At 39.2% G+C, this 18969-nt stretch overlaps 1 protein-coding gene across 2 annotated transcripts in view; it reads left to right on the forward strand.

Moving 5' to 3' along the window:
- Positions 1-18969, forward strand: part of LOC129732938 (neural cell adhesion molecule 2-like) — a 189184-nt gene that overhangs the window by 107356 nt on the left and 62859 nt on the right. For both annotated transcript variants that reach the window (XM_055694410.1, XM_055694411.1), the window contains one exon: positions 17561-17690. In XM_055694410.1, coding sequence (XP_055550385.1) covers positions 17561-17690 — 130 coding nt within the window. The remainder of the gene's footprint in view (positions 1-17560; positions 17691-18969) is intronic.

An 18969-nucleotide genomic window follows, 5' to 3' on the forward strand; every position in this document is an offset into this window, starting at 1 on the left:
AAAAGCTCTCTCCAGCTCAGCAGGCATACGCAGCTTCTGAGAAAGAAGGGCTAGCTGTTCTGTCAGCCATTGATAAATTTCGCCCGTTCATTGAAGGGACACATTTCATGGTCATGACGGACGCTTCCGCTCTTACACATATAATGAAAGGGAAGTGGCGTACGTCGTCTAGACTGAGCAGGTGGAGCATAGAACTACAGGGTTATGATTTTGAGATAAGACACCGTCGCGGGAAAGATAATGTCATCCTCGATGCGCTGTCCCGCTCAATAGAGATATCAGTATTGGAATCGAAAGATGACGTATGGTACTCAGATTTATATAAAAAAGTTCTTGCCAGCCCAGATGAGTGCCTGGATTATAAAGTAGAAGGGGGCAAGCTGTATAAATTTGTACCATCTAAAACCGAAGTTTTAGACTTTCGCTTTGAGTGGAAGCTTTGTGTTCCGGAGACATCACGGAGTGATGTGCTTCGAAGAGAGCACGATGAAGCATTTCACATCGGGTACGAGAAACTTTTAGATAAAGTGCGTAAGAGATATTTTTGGCCGAAGATGGCTAGCGCTGTTCGAAAATACATCGACAGATGCGTGATTTGTAAAGAGTGTAAACCCTCATACACGTCACAACATCCGACGATGGGCCATCCTCGTCTCACTAATAAACCGTTTCAGATGTTGGCAATTGATTTTATTCAATCATTGCCGCGTTCGAAAGCTGGAAATACGCACCTGCTTGTGCTACTCGACCTTTTTTCCAAGTGGACAGTTTTGGTACCGATTAAAAAGATATCCACTCCGCTGGTCATCAAGATTCTCGAAGAGCAGTGGTTCCGTCGATTTGCTGTTCCAGAGTTTCTTATGAGCGACAACGCGTCGACTTTTCTTAGCAAAGACTTCCAAAATTTCCTCCGTCGATATCAGGTGCAACATTGGGCGAATTCGCGGCATCACAGCCAGGCCAATCCGGTCGAACGGCTGAACCGGACTATTAATGCGTGCATACGTACGTACGTTCGAACCGATCAGCGACTTTGGGATACGAGGATATCCGAAATAGAAGCTGTCATAAATAATACCTCACATCATTCTACCGGCTTTTCTCCCTACAAAATTCTCTTCGGGCACGAAAGAGTCGCCAGTGGGGAAGAACACCGGCGAGATACGGATAAGGCTGATGTTTCTGAAATAAACAGGCAAGAAAACAGACTCAGGGTGAATCAAGTCATATATGACATCGTTCAAAAGAACCTTCTCAAAGCACACGAAAAAAGTTCCCGATCATACAACCTTCGGTTCCGTAAGCCTGCTCCAGTGTATCAGGTGGGACAGAAAGTTTTTAAGCGGAATTTCGCTTTATCCTCAGCAGGGGATGCGTATAACGCCAAGCTTGGGCCAATGTATGTACCTTGTACCATTGTGTCACGGCGGGGAACAAGCTCATATGAGCTGATCAATGATCAAGGCAAAAACCTAGGGATTTTCTCCTCAGCAGATTTGAAGCCTGGTAATTCAGGATAGATATAAAATCTCATAATTTCCTTCACTTTTTACAAACTTACCTGTAAGCTAATTCAACAATTTATTCAGTTTTTGTTGAGATTTGTAGAGCCATTGTGGCGGAACGTGTCATTGCGGTTTGTTGAAATATACGGTTATGTTTATAATTGTTGTTTGTAGCTCTAGAGCTAAAATAATTTTGATAGAGAGAGAGAGAGATGCGGATCTGATCAGACGCAAATTAAAAGCCTATTCAAGGACCCTCTCGCACTTTTGGTCAAGTAGCGTAACGTCACAAAAATAAAATATCATGTACGAATAGAAGCGTTTTTGAGAGACACCACCGATCAGAGCAATAGGAAATGTAGATTAAATTCCGAATTCGCCATTCACAGGGATTTACCGGTATAACCTGTAACTATTCATTACAAGAGAAACAAAATAGCGTTCGTTTGAGTACCCGAGAGCGATTGGTCCGACTAGGAATATTTTGATTAAATAACGCGTCATCAGGAATAAGTTCGCCAACTAATAGGAGCGAGAATTTTTGCTCTTCCATCAAATAATGAACTGTTTGAGAGAATTGGGAGATGTACAGATTCATTAATCGATCCGCGATTGTGGTCTACGAAGATAGCCTCACATGAGTGACACGAGAGCAACTATTTGATGATAGAACACACAAACGTTGTTTTGTTTTGTGTGGTCCGATTGCATATAAAGGTGCAACTCAAACCTGGGTTTGTTGTATGTAAATAAATAGAGGTCGAAAATTAATTAATAACGAGATTATTAATTAATTTTAAGGGGGAGTATAAGGTAGTGTTACCGTTGAGGCACTTTGCTCATTTTGCTTGTCAATGTATTTGTTAAGTAGTTAAAAAAAAAAATTTAAAAGCTGAAAGTAGGATAGTTTAAAATTAAATATACACTCCCGTAGAGCAGTTAGAAACAAATCCACTCGATACGCAACCCTGATGCTGCTGAATAAAATGCACCACCCAAGGAGGCTGTCAGAAGAAATGCTCCCGGCGATATAATGGGAAATTTATATTAAGAAAAAAAAAGGGAAATTTGGGCAAGCTACTGGGTCCAACGAATAGTAGAGTTCTTTTACACTTGTGCTACCATCAAAGAAAGGTCGAATGTGCCAAGAGTTAAGTGGCCTGAAAATAAAGTTCAATTTATTAAAACAAAATAGAAGATACTCCTCTACTATTACGACAGTGCAGCAAATTGTGCTAATTTTCGGAGAATTGTCGAATCAGGTATGCCAACGGACCTTGAATTAGAAACCCAGTAGCCCTGACCCTACCATGTCTAAACCCCAAAATTATCCCACGTGTTTGCATAACCAGGACCCGGAATTATACCTTAGATACAGATCGGAAGTAAGCGGTTACCAGCAGCCGACTTGGTGGCAAATACTCCCTCGGTCCGGTTTCACGGGACGGGTTAAGCTGATTAGGCCACGAGAGCCTTATTCCGCCCAGGAAACGCACCGGAGATGGGACAGCGTAAACCCCTAGCCCATTAGAGCGGGAATAAACCGTTCCCCAAGTACCCAGCCACAGCAGCAGAGTCCGATCAACGGCAGCAGAGGCAGCGGCAGCGTTAACCGCTGCGTGAACGAGCCAAGCAGCCTAAAAGTCCAGCAGCAACGAGCATCGTCAGCACCCGAAGCAACAGAAGCAGCAGTGAAAGCCCGGCCGGCACAGTAAAACTTGCGATCGTGTAAGTGGATAGCAGATTAATATAGTATTAAAATTAACAATTGTCCGTTTATTGCCCGAACATCCAATTCTTTGATCAGCCCTTCGATGTCAGAGCCGACCCTGAGAGCGAGAAAGCAGCTCACGGCCGTGCTAGCCGTTTAAAAGAGGCTAGTGTTGCCCACCCTCACTAGATCGCCGATGGTGTTGCCCAGCGATCGAGGTTTAGTTTTGGTAGGTCCTCCACCGACCAAGTAATACACGCAAAAGTTCAAGTCTTGTACAATCATTGTACTTCCCGATTCGCACAAATTTTGCACTAAAATCGCACAATAAATGTGTGAAAAGGATAACGCAGCAGTTGTACTGCGAATACATTGACATAGATTGAAATCAGAATATGTATCATATACCGACACTTTATTTCTCACATCGAGTGTATTAGTGACTGCTCTTTCTCTCTTGCCCGTAGATTTTCCATGTACGTGCGACGAGACTAGATACATCACATATAATTTGCAGGTTGCTCTTTCGCTTCTTTTTCGGTTCGGATTGCGACGCGCAAGAGACGTTTCGTCGCTTTACGAAATGAGCGAGACACCCGTGCTGTACATACTTGATTCCAGTGTTGTTAGTCTCACTCATACTGTCGATGCGTGCTTGCTGCTACTCAGGGGAAAGCATGTGTGCAAAAGACTTGGGAAGCCTCGTTCTCAAGCAGAAAGGAGGAGAAAGGTTTTGCTTCTCGCTCGCTTTTCAGTGCTGCTTGATACCAGCTGAAACTGTTTAGGTGTAGTAGTTTGGAGCTGACAAATACATTGAAAAAACGCAAGAGCATTAATTGCGTTATGCCCAACGCGCAATCATTGTACTGGTTCCAAACCACATCAACAATTGCGCTAAAAACGCACAATTTTGTACTGGTTTCGCACCATCCAACTTTTGCGTGTACCTTTTGTCCCTTTTCCATAAAAAAGTAATGATTCTACTCCTACTTTACTTACGCTGGCATACGTGTAAAGCAAATCTTCTTCAGATTACTCGGGTTATACTTGATTCCTACCATACATTGGTATACAATACCTAAATTTGTGGATAGTAGTTTAATAAATGAAAACAATAGTATATAACAGTATCATAAACAACATCTAACATTAACTTGTTTTATTGCTTAACACGCGAAAACCGTCCTCCGTACAGGAAACCAAACTTTGTTCTAGCAGAAAAATCGTCGAAGAGCTTGCTCACAAATTCGTTACACTCAAGGAGGAGAGAGGGAGTGGAGAAATAAACAATGTGAATGGAGTGAAAAGGGGTCAAAGATACGATTTATGCTTTACGTAATTTGTGAACAGACCCAAACTCACACAGGCATTGGCAATTAAACAACTGTATGAGGGGCCATCCACATTCCACATGAACAACTTTGGGGAGGGGGGTCTGCGTAATGTCCACGATCCATACATTTTTTTAAAATTTATATGAGCAGTTGTCACGGAGGGGGAGGGGACAAAATCCTTAAAAATCTGTCCACGTGGAATATGTATGCCCCTAATATACACTACGCACAGACACATACCACAGGCTCAGCATATTGCGTTCATTTGATATTGGCCGCGCGTCATGCGTTGAACTGTTTGGAGCTCGTTTTCGAGAAGTAACCAGAATGGCAAGGTAAAATCAATGCTCACCTAATTTTTTGAATTTATCTTAAAGCATTTTTTTTCAGCTTTCCAATGGTGATGTCAAATTTAAAACAGGTGGTTGCGAACTTACCCAAAACACGTTTTTCTGATGAAATCCAAGATGGCGGCGAGATCCAAGATGGCGGCCAATATTTTTTTACTTCAAATAAAAAGCTCTATCATTTCTCTTTGAAACAATGTGTTGGTTACAGGGGGTTCAATGACAAATTCAAGAGAAATGGGCCAATGAAAAGATCAAGAATTGCTCAAAAATCAATTTTTGTAAAAACCGTTTAACCGATTTGTGCTCGAGGGGTCCATTAATATGAACTAAACTAGTGGTTTTCTCATTTTTCCCTACATTCAATCTTTTAGACACAAAAATATCCTTTTTTTTAAACGGTTTCAGCGAGAATTGCTCATATGTAAACTACGCTTTTGCAATTTTTTTTTTTTTTTTTTTTTTAAGGGGGGATTTGTTAGTAGCTTAAGTATTTATGATAAATATTAGTAAATAATGAGTATGTGTGTCCAATCACAAATGGTGACTTCTCAACACTGTTAGAAATTTGAAATTTTAATTGTTAGGATTTGTTTGCTTTCGCAATAAGGACTTATCATTCGTAGGGATTTAAACCTACTTGTCAGAAAAGGGGAAGTAAACTTACAACTAAATTAATTGCTAACTTATAGGCTATAAAGAGAGCTTATCGTAGCAATTGAGGATTGCAACGATTTTTGTCGAAAATTGTTAATAATTTTATTTGACATAGCTTCTAATGGTTCAACACCAGTAAGTCTATGTAATTCGAGTGTACCAAACCAAGGAGGACGCTTCAAAATCATTTTCAGAATTTTATTCTGAATCCTTTGGAGCGTTTTCTTCCTTGTTGAACAGCAACTTGACCAGATCGGTACAGCATAAAGCATTGCTGGTCTAAAAATTTGTTTGTAAATCAAAAGTTTGTTCTTTAAACAAAGTTTAGAATTCCTGTTAATGAGAGGATATAAACATCTCGTATATTTGATGCACTTGGCTTGTATACTCTCAATGTGCTCTTTGAAAATAAGTTTTTTATCATAAATTAGTCCCAAGTACTTAACCTTGTCGGACCAACTTAAAATAACCCCATTCATCTTGACAACGTGATTATTATTTGGCTTGAGGAAAGACGCCCTAGGCTTATGCGGAAAAATTATCATTTGAGTTTTAGAAGCATTGGGAGAGATTTTCCACTTTTGCAAGTAGGAAGAAAAAATATCTAAACTTTTCTGCAATCGACTGCATATGACACGAAGGCTTTTTCCTTTTACGGAAATGCTTGTGTCATCGCAGAACAATGACTTTGTGCATCCTGGAGGCAAATCAGGAAGATCTGAAGTGAATATGTTGTACAAGACTGGCCCCATGACTGAACCTTGAGGTACACCTGCTCTGACAGGAAATCTATCAGATTTTGAATTCTGATAGACAACCTGCAGAGTTCGATCAGTAAGATAATTTTTTAAAATTTTGATAAGGAAAATCGGAAAATTAAAAGTTTGCAATTTCGCAATCAAACCTTTATGCCAAACACTGTCGAATGCTTTTTCTATGTCTAAAAGAGCAGCTCCAGTGGAATAACCTTCAGATTTGTTAGCTCGTATCATATTAGTAACTCTGAGCAATTGATGAGTAGTGGAATGCCCATGGCGAAATCCAAACTGTTCATTTGCAAAAATTGAATTTTCGTTGATGTGTGACATCATTCTGTTAAGAATAATTCTCTCAAACAGTTTACTTATTGAAGAAAGCAAACTGATTGGTCGGTAACTTGAAACTTCAGCTGGATTGTTGTCCGGCTTTAAAATTGGAGTAATTTTTGCATTTTTCCATAATTTGGGAAAATATGCAATTTTGAAGCAGCAATTGAAAATTTTCACTAAAAATTCCATTGTGCTCTCAGGGAGATGTTTGATTAGTATATTAAAGATTCCATCGTCACCAGGTGCTTTCATATTTTTGAAATTTTTAATAATTGATTTAATCTCATTCAAGTTAGTTTCAATTATTTCTGCAGGTAAAAAAATCTGGGAAGAAATTAAATCAAATTGACGTGTGACTTCATTTTCAATTGGACTCACAAAATTCAAATTTGAGTTATGAACACTCTCAAACTGCTGAGCAAGTCTTTGAGCCTTTTGTTCATTGGATACAAGAAAACGTTCACCATCTTTTAAAACTGGAATAGGCTTTGTAGGTTTCTTAAGAATCTTCGACAGCTTCCAAAATGGTTTTGAATATGGTTTCAATTTTTCAACTTTAGTCTCAAAATTTTGATTTCTCAGAAGAGTAAATCTATGTTTAATCTCTTTCTGTAAATCTTTATAAATAGTTTTAAAAACAGGGTCGCGAGAACGTTGATATTGACGTCTGCGGACATTTTTCAAACGAATTAGAAGTTGAAGATTTTCGTCAATTATTGATGAATCAAATTTCACTTGAGCCTTTGGAACAGAATAATTCCTGGCATCAACAATTGCACATTTTAATGCTTCCAAAGCGGAATCAATATTCACTTCGTTTTGCAAATCAAGCTCATTATTGAAATTTCTCTCAATATGAGTTTTGTATCTTTCCCAATTAGCCTTGTTATAATTAAAAACAGAGCTCATAGGGTTTAAAACTGATTCATGTGATAAAGAAAAAGTTATTGGAAGATGGTCAGAATCAAAGTCAGCATGTGTGATCAAATCACTACACACATGACTTTGATCTGTTAGCACCAAATCAATTGTTGAAGGGTTTCTTACAGAAGAAAAGCATGTAGGACTATTCGGAGACAAAATAGAATAGTATCCTGAAGAACAATCATTGAATAAAATTTTTCCATTGGAAATACTTTGAGAATTATTCCATGAACGATGTTTAGCGTTAAAATCGCCGATTATGAAAAATTTCGAACGATTTCTGGTGAGTTTTTGTAAATCACCTTTAAAATAATTTTTGAGCTCGCGTGTGCATTGAAATGGTAAATATGCTGCGGCAATGAATAAAATACCAAGTTCAGTTTGAACTTCAATTCTCAAAGTTTCAATAACTTTCGTCTCAAGATGGGGAAGAGCACGATGTTTGATTCGGCGATGAATAACAATTGCAACTCCACCGCCGGAACCCTGAATCCTATCATATCTATGAACCACGTAATTGGGATCATATTTTAATTTTATGTTAGGTTTCAAAAATGTTTCAGTAATAATTGCAATATGCACATTATTTACTGTTAAAAAATTAAAAAGCTCATTCTCATTGGCCTTCAATGAGCGAGCATTCCAATTTAATATTTTAATTGTTTTATTTAAAATCATTGCTAAATTTTAAATTAGAAACAATTTTAATAGTAAAATTTGTGCCTATTTGAATGGCTTCAAACATTGATTTTGCCTGCAACATGGCGTTCATAAGATCGAACATTGCCTGTTGCAAAAAAGAAAGTTTACCTGCCGTAATAGGCCCCAGGCAGTTGACATTAGAAAAAATATTTTCGGTAGCAATATTAGCTGGAGTGATAGGTGTACAATTATTTTCTAGCGTGTTTTGCTTACCCATATTAACGGTCATTTTCGAACTACCAACACTAGGCGGTATAATGTTCGAACTACCTGTAATCTGTGCATAAGTTAAACGGGTATGCAAAGGAGTAGGTAAACTATACGTCACTGGTACGCTTGGAGAATTTTGTTTTGAAGTTGGTTTTAATTGAGAAATTGAATTTTGTTTACCTTGCCTTGCCTTAACAATTGCTAAACGGACTGGGCATTGATAAAAATTTGACATATGGTTGCCGTTACAATTCGCACAGCGAAAATTTTTACTCTCTTTCACAGGACATGTGTCCTTTTTGTGAGAAGAGTCTCCACAATTAAGACATTTTTGGTCCATGTTACAGAATTTGGAACCATGGCCATAACGTTGGCAAGTACGGCATTGGGTGATATGCTTTTCACCTCCGCCATACTTCCTATAAATTTCCCACTTTACACGCACATTATACAAAGCATGTGCTTTTTCAAAAAATTTTAAGTTGTTAACCTCATTGCGGTTAAAATGAATTAAATAATTAACAAGGGAAATTCCAGTTCTCTGACTGTTTTCGCCTCGTGATTTTTGTTTCATTAGAATTACTTGGGTAGGGGCTATGCCAAGTAATTCTGTTAAAGTAAGTTTGATCTCATCAACGGTTTGATCGTTGGTGAGACCTTTCAAGACAACCTTGAACGGCTTGGCGTTCTTGGTGTCATATGTAAAAAATTTGTACATCTTGCCAGTTAAATACTGGACAAGACGATCACGACCCTTTACTGAGTCGGCTAATAAGCGGCATTCACCTCTACGGCCAATTTGATAGGTAACTTTAACGTCAGAAACAAACGTTGAAAGTTCCTTTTTGAATATATTAAATTCAGAAGAAATAGTTACCACAATAGGTGGAACTTTCTCCTTTTTTAAAGATTTTATATTTTGTATAGTTTCATTATTCACAACTTCCATTTCACCAGCTTCTTGCTCAGGCAAAATATCAAAAGGATTGTCACTACAGACACTCGAAGTGTCAGAAAGAGATGCCTCTCTTTTCCTCCCCGCAGCGATGCGAGGTTTCTTTTTCCGTCCAGCCATTTCAGGTGATACGAAAAAAGTTAAAACAAATGTTAAATTCAAAAGTAGGAAGTCTTGAGAAAGACTGATGGGAAATAACTTTCAGGTAGTCTTTAAAAGACACACTGACAAAACACAAACTTTGAAGCTATAGGCAGTCAAAGACCAGTCCACAAGCAACCGAAAAAACGTCTGACCTGTAGGACAGTTCAAGACGCACTGGCACGCTTTTGCAATTATTTACCAATTTACACATCACTAATTCTACCATGTCAAAAAATGCTGTGCAAAAATAGTTTTCCAATTCGCAATGAATCTCGCTCTAAACTTAGAAAAATCCTTTCATCAGACTCACTAAAATACAAAGTTTCTAAATTTATTTCAAGCAGTTCACCCTCACCAGCAGTACTTATTTACTGTTACACAATCTAATTGTGATATAATATTTTCAATGGCTTAGCAATCTCACAACACAATTTGGTTTGAAAGTCACATAACATTTCACAAACCTTCTGAACTATTTCGTCCTTGGTCCCAAAATAATATATAATAGTATACAGAAAGTTAAAACAGTATAATAGTCATTCACCTTAGATCAAAACAAATTGGTGGGTACGATTCTTAAACCATATACAATTTTTAACTATGCCTATGAAATTACATGACCAAACGAGAAAAAAAGGATCCGTTAGAGCTCCACGTAGAATATACTCTCGCCTAGCTGCTTTTTGATTGGTATCTGCAATTCCATTGGTTTCACTTGTTGAGCGGCTCACTCACCCATAACCCTCCTGGTTGAGCACCTCTACGTTTGACCTTTTCAGTGCATAGCTTGTGCCGGAAGGTGCCGTGCGATGAGCGGAAAGTTTTTCCAACCGCCCGGTGTTATAGGCCCAGAATATATTTTCTGTATACAACGGAGCGCTCCGTTACGACAACAACCAATTTTCAAAACATGCTATGCCGTGGTATAAATGGTGAACTTTACACCCTTCTTTTTTTTAAGCACACCCATAAGCTCGGTTGAACGAAAAGCTATTGGTATGAGTCACAAAATCGACCGTAATAATTTTTCGTGAAAAATTTACACAAGCCAGCACAGCTTTGAGGAGAATGCTTCTCCGAAATTTTCCATTATGAATAAAATAAGCTAGCTTCGTTCGAAAAACTAACGAAATAAAAACGATACCAACATGGTTACAGTCCTGGTTGATTCAAAATCATTATCTTTGCTCATATCCGAGATCCACCTTGTAAAGATTTCTCGATAATCGAATGACAGTAGCTGCTGCCCACACGAGAATCCAGCAAAACTCAACAGTAATTCCCCTGGAGCTCAACTTATTTCATTTTTTATTAACACTGACATTAATAACTTAGTATATTCAGAATTAAACTGTTAATAATTTAAAACTTATTTATAACTGTATGGAAAAGTTCGGAAGACTGGAAAACCGAAACAGATTCTTCCAACCCTCGTTCCATTGCTCCAACACTCAGCGAAATGTCTGCTGATTCCAACAAGGACCATCAACCGGTCTCTACGCTGCCAGTTTCACACAATCTATAACGAGTGCGACGTTCTGGAAATATATTAATTAATCTCATTTTTGGGATGATTTTATACAACACCAGCTTGCGTCACTTGGCCAAGAAGCGTTCGCTCCGGCTGTTGCTGTCTGACGAATGGTTTTCGAGCCAACCGAGAAAAGTTTTTAGATTAAAATTAAGCATGTGGGATGGTCTATTTTTAACCCGTTGTTGCCATAGATTTGGTCAATCTATGAGGTGATTTTCCTGTAACGGCTTTGGGATTAATGACGCCAATGAGATTTCAGTAATTACACCACATAACTCTTCGGGTTTAGCAGAAAGTTTCCCAATACATGTTTTAAGAGGATAGCTGCCTAGAGAACCGATTTCAGCATCATCAACTTTTCAGCAACATTTTCGTCAACTCCCACAGCATCTTTGCCGTTCACAAAGTAGGAAATAGCGTTTATGAAACCGGAAACTTTTTCAATACATAATCAAAAGTTTTCGTTTAGAATCATATTCGAGTTGAGATGAAATCTAGTCAACTTTGTATTCCAATTTTTCAAAGCTTAGTAGGAAACTTTTTATAATATTATTACAGTAAATTGAGGCACCATAAGATCAGTTATGAGATATTCCATACCAAGTTGTTAAAAAAATCAACAATAAAATCTAAAATTGAAAGTAAAAAGTAACATATAAAAAGTTAAACGTAAAATATATAAAAAAAATTTAAAAATTGAACAATACAAAATAAAAACTAAAAGATACAAGCAAAAGGCAAAAGGTAAGAAGTTAAAGTGAAAATTAAATATTCTCATCAATAACTCATTATATGTGCAATAAATTGTACAACAGGTGTGCTACGAGCACCCGGTTGCCCATGCATGAGTAAATCATTGCCGTTTACATCGAATAATTTATGTACAAATTAGTATGTTGATTGTAATCGATTTCTCATTTAAATATCAATTCAATAACAGACAAATCAGTCCACAATAATATGTACATTTTAGGATACCTAATTGTCTGCTTGTATTCAATCATGGATTGCGTCGCAGAGTGACGAAAATAACCTCATTAATCTCTCATTACCCGGTTCACTAAAACAGCTATCATCACCACGTAGTTTCAACTAAACTCTTTGAAAACCAATTATTCAGAACTTTCGATGCTAGGTCGTCTTCTGGAGCACGGAATCTGATTAAACAGAGAGCGAATTTACATAACTGCAATTGCTTACACTGAAATGGTTCCGTTCACCCCGGTGCCTAGATACCTACATGGCTACAGCGTAATGTTCGTACGTTAGCTCTCATGTACTTCCATCGAGAGGAGAGAGTTTGCTGTTGGCTTGTGTTGAGTCTAAATCCATCATCAGTTGAACCGCTGTCATTTATTTTATCTACATCCGACGATGCTGAGAGGAAAACCCTGCAACAACATTAATCTAATTAATCTAATATTTATGCTACCTTACGACCAATCACATGGACATGGTAATGGTTAGAATAAAGTCTTGCTATTAACTCTGATCTCTGATCGTTGAAGTCGAAAAAACGAAACTAAAACACCATGATACAACTTTCATTCATTCACATATGCACATATGACCACCAAACGGAAAAATCACATCTGAAAATCAGGGCTTGCAAATCGTAATAATGCGTGTCATTAGACTAACGATATCCATTACTACACTATTAACAAAAGCAAGTCTTGTCCTGTTGATTAGAGGTTTCGTCGACTATGTTGCTTTTCACGTACTAAGGTAGTATGGTTCGATACTATCTTACTTCGTCTGTCCGTTTGGTTATAGTTAGGGTGAGGGACTAGTTCGTCAGGGGTTTTCTTCGTCTTAATTTTTGCTTCATTCTAATGAGAAATATATGACGAAGAAAACCCCTCCCGAAGTAGTCCCACACCCTATCAGCTCAGAAAATATAGTTCTTTTAAGCTACCTAATATCACGGCGAAATGATATTAAATCTGCTGAAAATTTTCAAATCTAAAATAAACGGCTATAATGAGAAAACATCGTTGTATCAAACAACAATTCATAACAATTTTCCAATTTGTTTGGCCATTAACAAAATAACGAGCTTACAGTGAAACTTTTCCAGCCCTTTCCGTCATCGACCCATAAACAGACCGCAATACATTGTTACGCTCCTGCTGGGCACTTGCTAAACAAGATAAATATGGTTGGGAATGAGATCCTATTCCAAGAATGCCTCGTTTTTCGTGCCATGTCCCATGCTGGGAAGAGAAGAAGAGACGAATCAATATGTGTGCCACCCCAAGCGCTTAAGCATACCAACAGAAGAAAGGTTTCGTACATGCGGCGCATGTGGCAGATCAAATCCTACATCCTGTTCCGCAGCAGAGCGGCGATTTAGGATACGCTGACAGCGAGTGATGAGAGCTAATTTTGGGACAACCGTTAATCTAGAGCATTATTATCACGAAGCATCCGCCCAACGGATGATGAAGTGTACTCTAGAGTCGTCGTTTACCGAACGAAGAGAACGCGTGGTTGCTTTATAGGAGGTTATCATTTCATCCTGGCTTACCTACTAGCGACCACATGTGGGTCGGTACATCATGTCTGCACGCAGTAACCAGGCACAACGTTCAGCTGGGAGACATAAAAGTAATGGGATAATAATTGGCGGTGCAAATTTGTGCGATACTCGGGCTGAGCGAGTTCGATTTGCATTTTTTAATTACCCTGTCCCAATTACTACTATTGGATGGATGGATGGATGGGTAGCTTTAATAAGCAATTCATAACGGAGCGAGAAAAATTAATTTATTAGTGAATGGAGAATTCTGCTTGTGTTGAACGTTGCCGGTTTCGATTACTATAACAGAATAATGCTTTTAAAATGGAGCACCCGACACTGAATGATTTTGGAGCGTTTTCCTGCTAGTAAACTTTTATTGAATGAAGCAAACGTTTCAGCAGCACTGACGCATGAAATTATACCATTAACGACAATCAAAATAGACATTATATTTATTTATTCCAATCCATTATTGAGTGAACCAAGCGACATAACCCTTACCATTATTTCCCAGCTCTATTAAAATCTATCTTTTTTACGGTGATCCAAAATATCTCTAAAAAAACTTAAAAAAAAAACAAATACATCTGCCTATTTATCTTACTTATTATTTTTAGAAACTATAATTTTCTGAATAAAATTCAATCTTTATTCTATCGCAACTACTGAAATTACTTCATAAAACAAATCAATCTTAACAAAACATAAGAGATTCCTGAGATGAATTAAAATTTCATTTTTCAACCATTATATCGAATCAGAGTTTCAGAAAATTGAGATTGAATACAAAGCAAATCTATACTTGAGCTTAAGCTTGCGTTGGACGATCGATCGACGTGATCGATCTGTGCTAGTGATGTTGCACAAGGAACCACGTATATAACCATTTGCGATTAGTTTGACATCTTCAGTGTACAGCAATTCAGTAGCTACCGCTTTGTATAGATCGATAACGGCGCCGGCCACGTCCTCACGATCGTTAGGGTAAGGAAGAATGCTGTGAGAAAGGAAGTGTAACAGTTGTTGTAGTCGGAGACCGATTTTATCTCTGCATCTCCACCACTGCGACGGAAAGGTAGGGTTTTGTCACTGTGATAAGTGATGAATCGAACAAAGTTACGCGCGGAGTTACCCATCATCTACCACCCGAAGCATCTAAGAATCTATATCAATTTCTATTTCCAATCCCGAACACCTTCGAGAAAGCAAACGCACTTCACCAAAAGCGGATCTTTGGAAAAAATACATCGCTTAGTCCATGGATTAATTACGATATTTATCGACCGAACGAAGCCTACCTCGGTTTGTAACGTGCTTGAACAGACAGTGAGAACAGTGAGTGAGACATCAAACATCTTGTTACACCTCGCAAAGTCAAAACACTCCGAAAACCCTTAGTTGAGTAAAACTCACTCGGGCTGAAGGCAACCGAGTTTACATTGTTTTTTAATTGTGTGGAAATCCTTTTTCTCTTCATTTTCTCCTCTAAATTTACTTCCTTAGGATGTTTCCGAAGTGCCTGCCCAGTACTTTTCAATTGGCCGCAGTTCAGGTCGGGAGATTGAGATGTTTCTGTACGAAATTGACTTCCTTAGTCTCATACCACTCCAGGAAATCTTCCGAGTAATGACACGAGGCTAAATCCGGAGTGAAAATAAACGCTTTTAGAGGCATTCCTTCAAGTATGCCTGCCCACCGACCATACCGGTTGTCACGAATGAGTGCTCTGCTTTCCACACGAGCTAATTGCTTGCCAAACCATGTACTTTTTGGCAAACTTTAACACCTTCTGCTTTCTAACGTCCTCAGGAACTTCGAATTTATGATGAGCGGTGAAATACTGGAGCCCAGGAAGCTGCCGGAAGTCTGCTTTTACATATGTCTCGTAATCCATAACGAGGTAATGTGGTTGCGTCAATATCTGGATGTAGAGCTTCGGTGTACGTGTTTTCGCCACCGTATTCTGCCGGTTATTGAGCTTCAAATGGTGAGTTGACAACCTCACAAGTTCATATCTCACACCTCCACGAGTCATATCATTACACTAAACTGCCGGTTAAACATGGATAAAACTGGTTGGTGTTGCCTGGGCAACGTTGTCATCCGACAATAACTAAGTGAGAAGGTGCGACGCGATCATTGGCGCATAATCCATATTCCGGCGGTAAAGAAAATGCCTCGCCAATTCGAGCGTCTGTTCACCAAGATGGTGCGGTTCAAAACAGTGTCTGATCTCCATGTAAGGAGCGGCTGATCAACGTCCTGTTGGCAGCGTGGGACTCTAAACAGAGCTGACACGATGGTCCCCTGGCGAGACAGGGGGTTGGGGAAGGCCCAACGAGCCGCTCCGGAAAACAAATGTTACAAACAACGTAAGAAATAATACGGATCGGAACAATCGGCATGGACCTAGGTAATGAAATAAGGACTTGGATTGGAAACTTGGGACATGGAACTTCAAATTGCTCTGCTTTCCAGGATGCGACAGGATAATCTACGACGAGCTACATCCACGCAACTTCGAAGTCGTAGCGCTGCCGGAACTTTGTTGGACAGGACAGAAGGTTTAAAAAACCGGGCACCGGGCGGCTGCTTTCTACCAGAGTTGTGGCACCACCAGCGGGCTGGGAACCGGCTTCATAGTATTGGGCAAGAGGCGCCCACGCGTGATGGGGTGGCAGCCGATCAACACAAGGTTGTGCAAGTTGAGGATAAACGGCCGGTTCTTCAACTACAGCTTCATTAACGTGCACTGTCCACATGAAGAAATACCCGACGACGAGAAGGAAGCGTTCTACGCGCAGCTGGAGCAGGTCTACGATAGCTGCCCGCGACGGGACGTGAAAGTCGTCATTGAGAACATGAATGCTAAGGTGAAACGGGAGGCAATGTACAGAGCGGTAATCGGACCAAATAGCTTGCATGCCGTGTCTAATGATAACGGCCATCGGTGCGTAAACTTTGCGGGCTCCCGTGGTATGGTAGTCCGAAATACCTTCCTTCCCCGCAAAGGTATCCACAAATCCACCTGGAGATCACCCGACCAACAGACAGAAAACCAAATCGACCACGTTCTGATCGACGACAGGTTCTTCTCCGACATCATCAACGTTCGCACCTACCGCAGTGCGAATGTAGATTCGGACCACTATTTAATAGCTGTGTGTATGCGCTCAAAACTATCGACGGTGTATAACACCCGCCGAAGTCGAACGCCGCGACCAAATATTGAGCATCTGCGGGACGCCGAGGCTGCACAGGAATACACGCAGCAGCTGGAGACAGCGTCACCCACGGAAAAGCAGCTTGGCGCAGCTACTCTTGAAGATGGCTGGAGGAGCATCCGATCCGTCAGCAGGATCCGGACGTATGAAGTTTTATGTAACCTCGTATGAGGGCTGACGTATGAGCCATATCAAACTTGCATCCTACAGCCGGCTTTCATCAAATTATTTTTGTAGTTTACGAATGAATGAAATTAGCCTCGCTAGAGATAGCCACAGTGACATTACTGCGTGGACATCGTCATTTATTTTCGTAGCTACTACTACTATTCATTCCACTACACAGATGACTTCTGTATTAGACGCAGAGAAAATGCAGTTAATAAATACGGTACAAAGTTGATAGAATTACGATGCCATAATCTGCCTAACAATCAAATAAGGAATAAAAGGAAAGAGTGTCAATGACTGTTCATTCATCACTAGACGAGCTTTACGCTCTTAGATTTATCGGTTTTTCATCTTTTCATTTGTTCACAAGACATCACTTTGGTTACCTCGGATCTACATCATTACAATATGGGTTGATATTTTCATTTTGTGCCATCCCACCGCAGAATAGGTCCTACTAATGCTGTTGAATTACTTCACCACCGGCAATATTATCTAACCACAGGCTTTGCTTTGATTTTCAATTCCAGTCAAAACAACCGATGTCGAAGCAATCGAAGACCACCAGGCAATACTGTACTGTCCTCTTCTAACATCCAATCGAGATAAAATCAATATGGTACTGTGGTTCCGAGACAACGCTGGCATCCCTCTGTACAGGTAAAGTCCTTGCTCAGTCATGTGCAATGCAAATGCGTGTGAAAGCTCCTCGTTGGGTTCACAGTCATGTCTGGTGCTTACGATCATTAGGGTGACACAAACAGAAAGAGAAGCTCACTTGTGTTTTTTTTTTCATTTTCAGGAGTGTACAGAAATAAACGCAATGAAAGTTTTCATTTAAATAAAAATTGGAATATTTAATTGAAATTTTCGACATTGAATATTTGTGTTACAACATTTCATACAGACTACAGTAGTTGTAAAACTAACCAATGCTGCTTTAAGGTTTGATTTAAGAGCTGTACCATACTAATACACCCTCTTCCACTTCTAGGCAATAAACCAGAGAATTTTGATACTATCACGATTGCACGAACCTCGCTGTGACTGCGAAATTTCCTGCATTCCACATGACTCATAAAACATTAATATATCTTATCCAAAGCAGACGCAATCACACCCGTGACTGTACTACATACCAAGGTTGCACATTTGCATTCCAACATGTGTTGCTATCAGGACTATGACTAAAATTACAACCTATTAGTATAATTATTATTAACTACCCACGGTATCGGCCTGAATGGAAGCATATGCTAAGGTTAACAGAAGTCCCTCTACTTAACCCAATTTGAATAGGAAGAAGATAATCTTGTTGTATGAACTTTTTTATTCATAGAACGTTACGTGTTGGACTTTAAATTTAATTTGATTAATAATTCGGTATGTAAGTTTCAAGCACAAAAAAAACCGTCCATTGTAAATTGATTCGCAATCAACTATCAGATTTCATTTGGCGCTGGGATTAAACTTATATAAATTTCGCTGTCGTTTATATTAAGCGAACCAATGAGCTAGCAAGCCATCAAATACTCCAGGTTCATGTTTTTCCACATTGACTCTAATGATTTACCGTGTTTTCACCGCCGAGCACTTTGATGTCAAGTGTATAGGGGAAAGTAGGTAAAGACGGAAACCCTAAGGTTTAATCTAAATAATTACTTAGGTATTGCTATAAAGATCGCAGTAGTCATACAAATTGAAACTTAAGGTCATTTGTTTTCATAATCATTTTTGGTATTAGTGAACTTCCTCCAAGTTTCATGTGTTTAGGGTTTTCAAAAATTAGACTACAAATTGCTGTTTTTCGACATGGTTGGGAAAGACGGACACTTGGGGTGGGTAAGATGGACCCATGTGTTATTGATTTATGTGTTAAGTGATGGCCATACATTACTCTACGTTATTAGAGTCCATCTATACATCACGTGAACAGTTT

This window comes from Wyeomyia smithii, chromosome 3, assembly GCF_029784165.1.
Source record: "Wyeomyia smithii strain HCP4-BCI-WySm-NY-G18 chromosome 3, ASM2978416v1, whole genome shotgun sequence".
NCBI classification, from domain to species: domain Eukaryota; kingdom Metazoa; phylum Arthropoda; class Insecta; order Diptera; family Culicidae; genus Wyeomyia; species Wyeomyia smithii.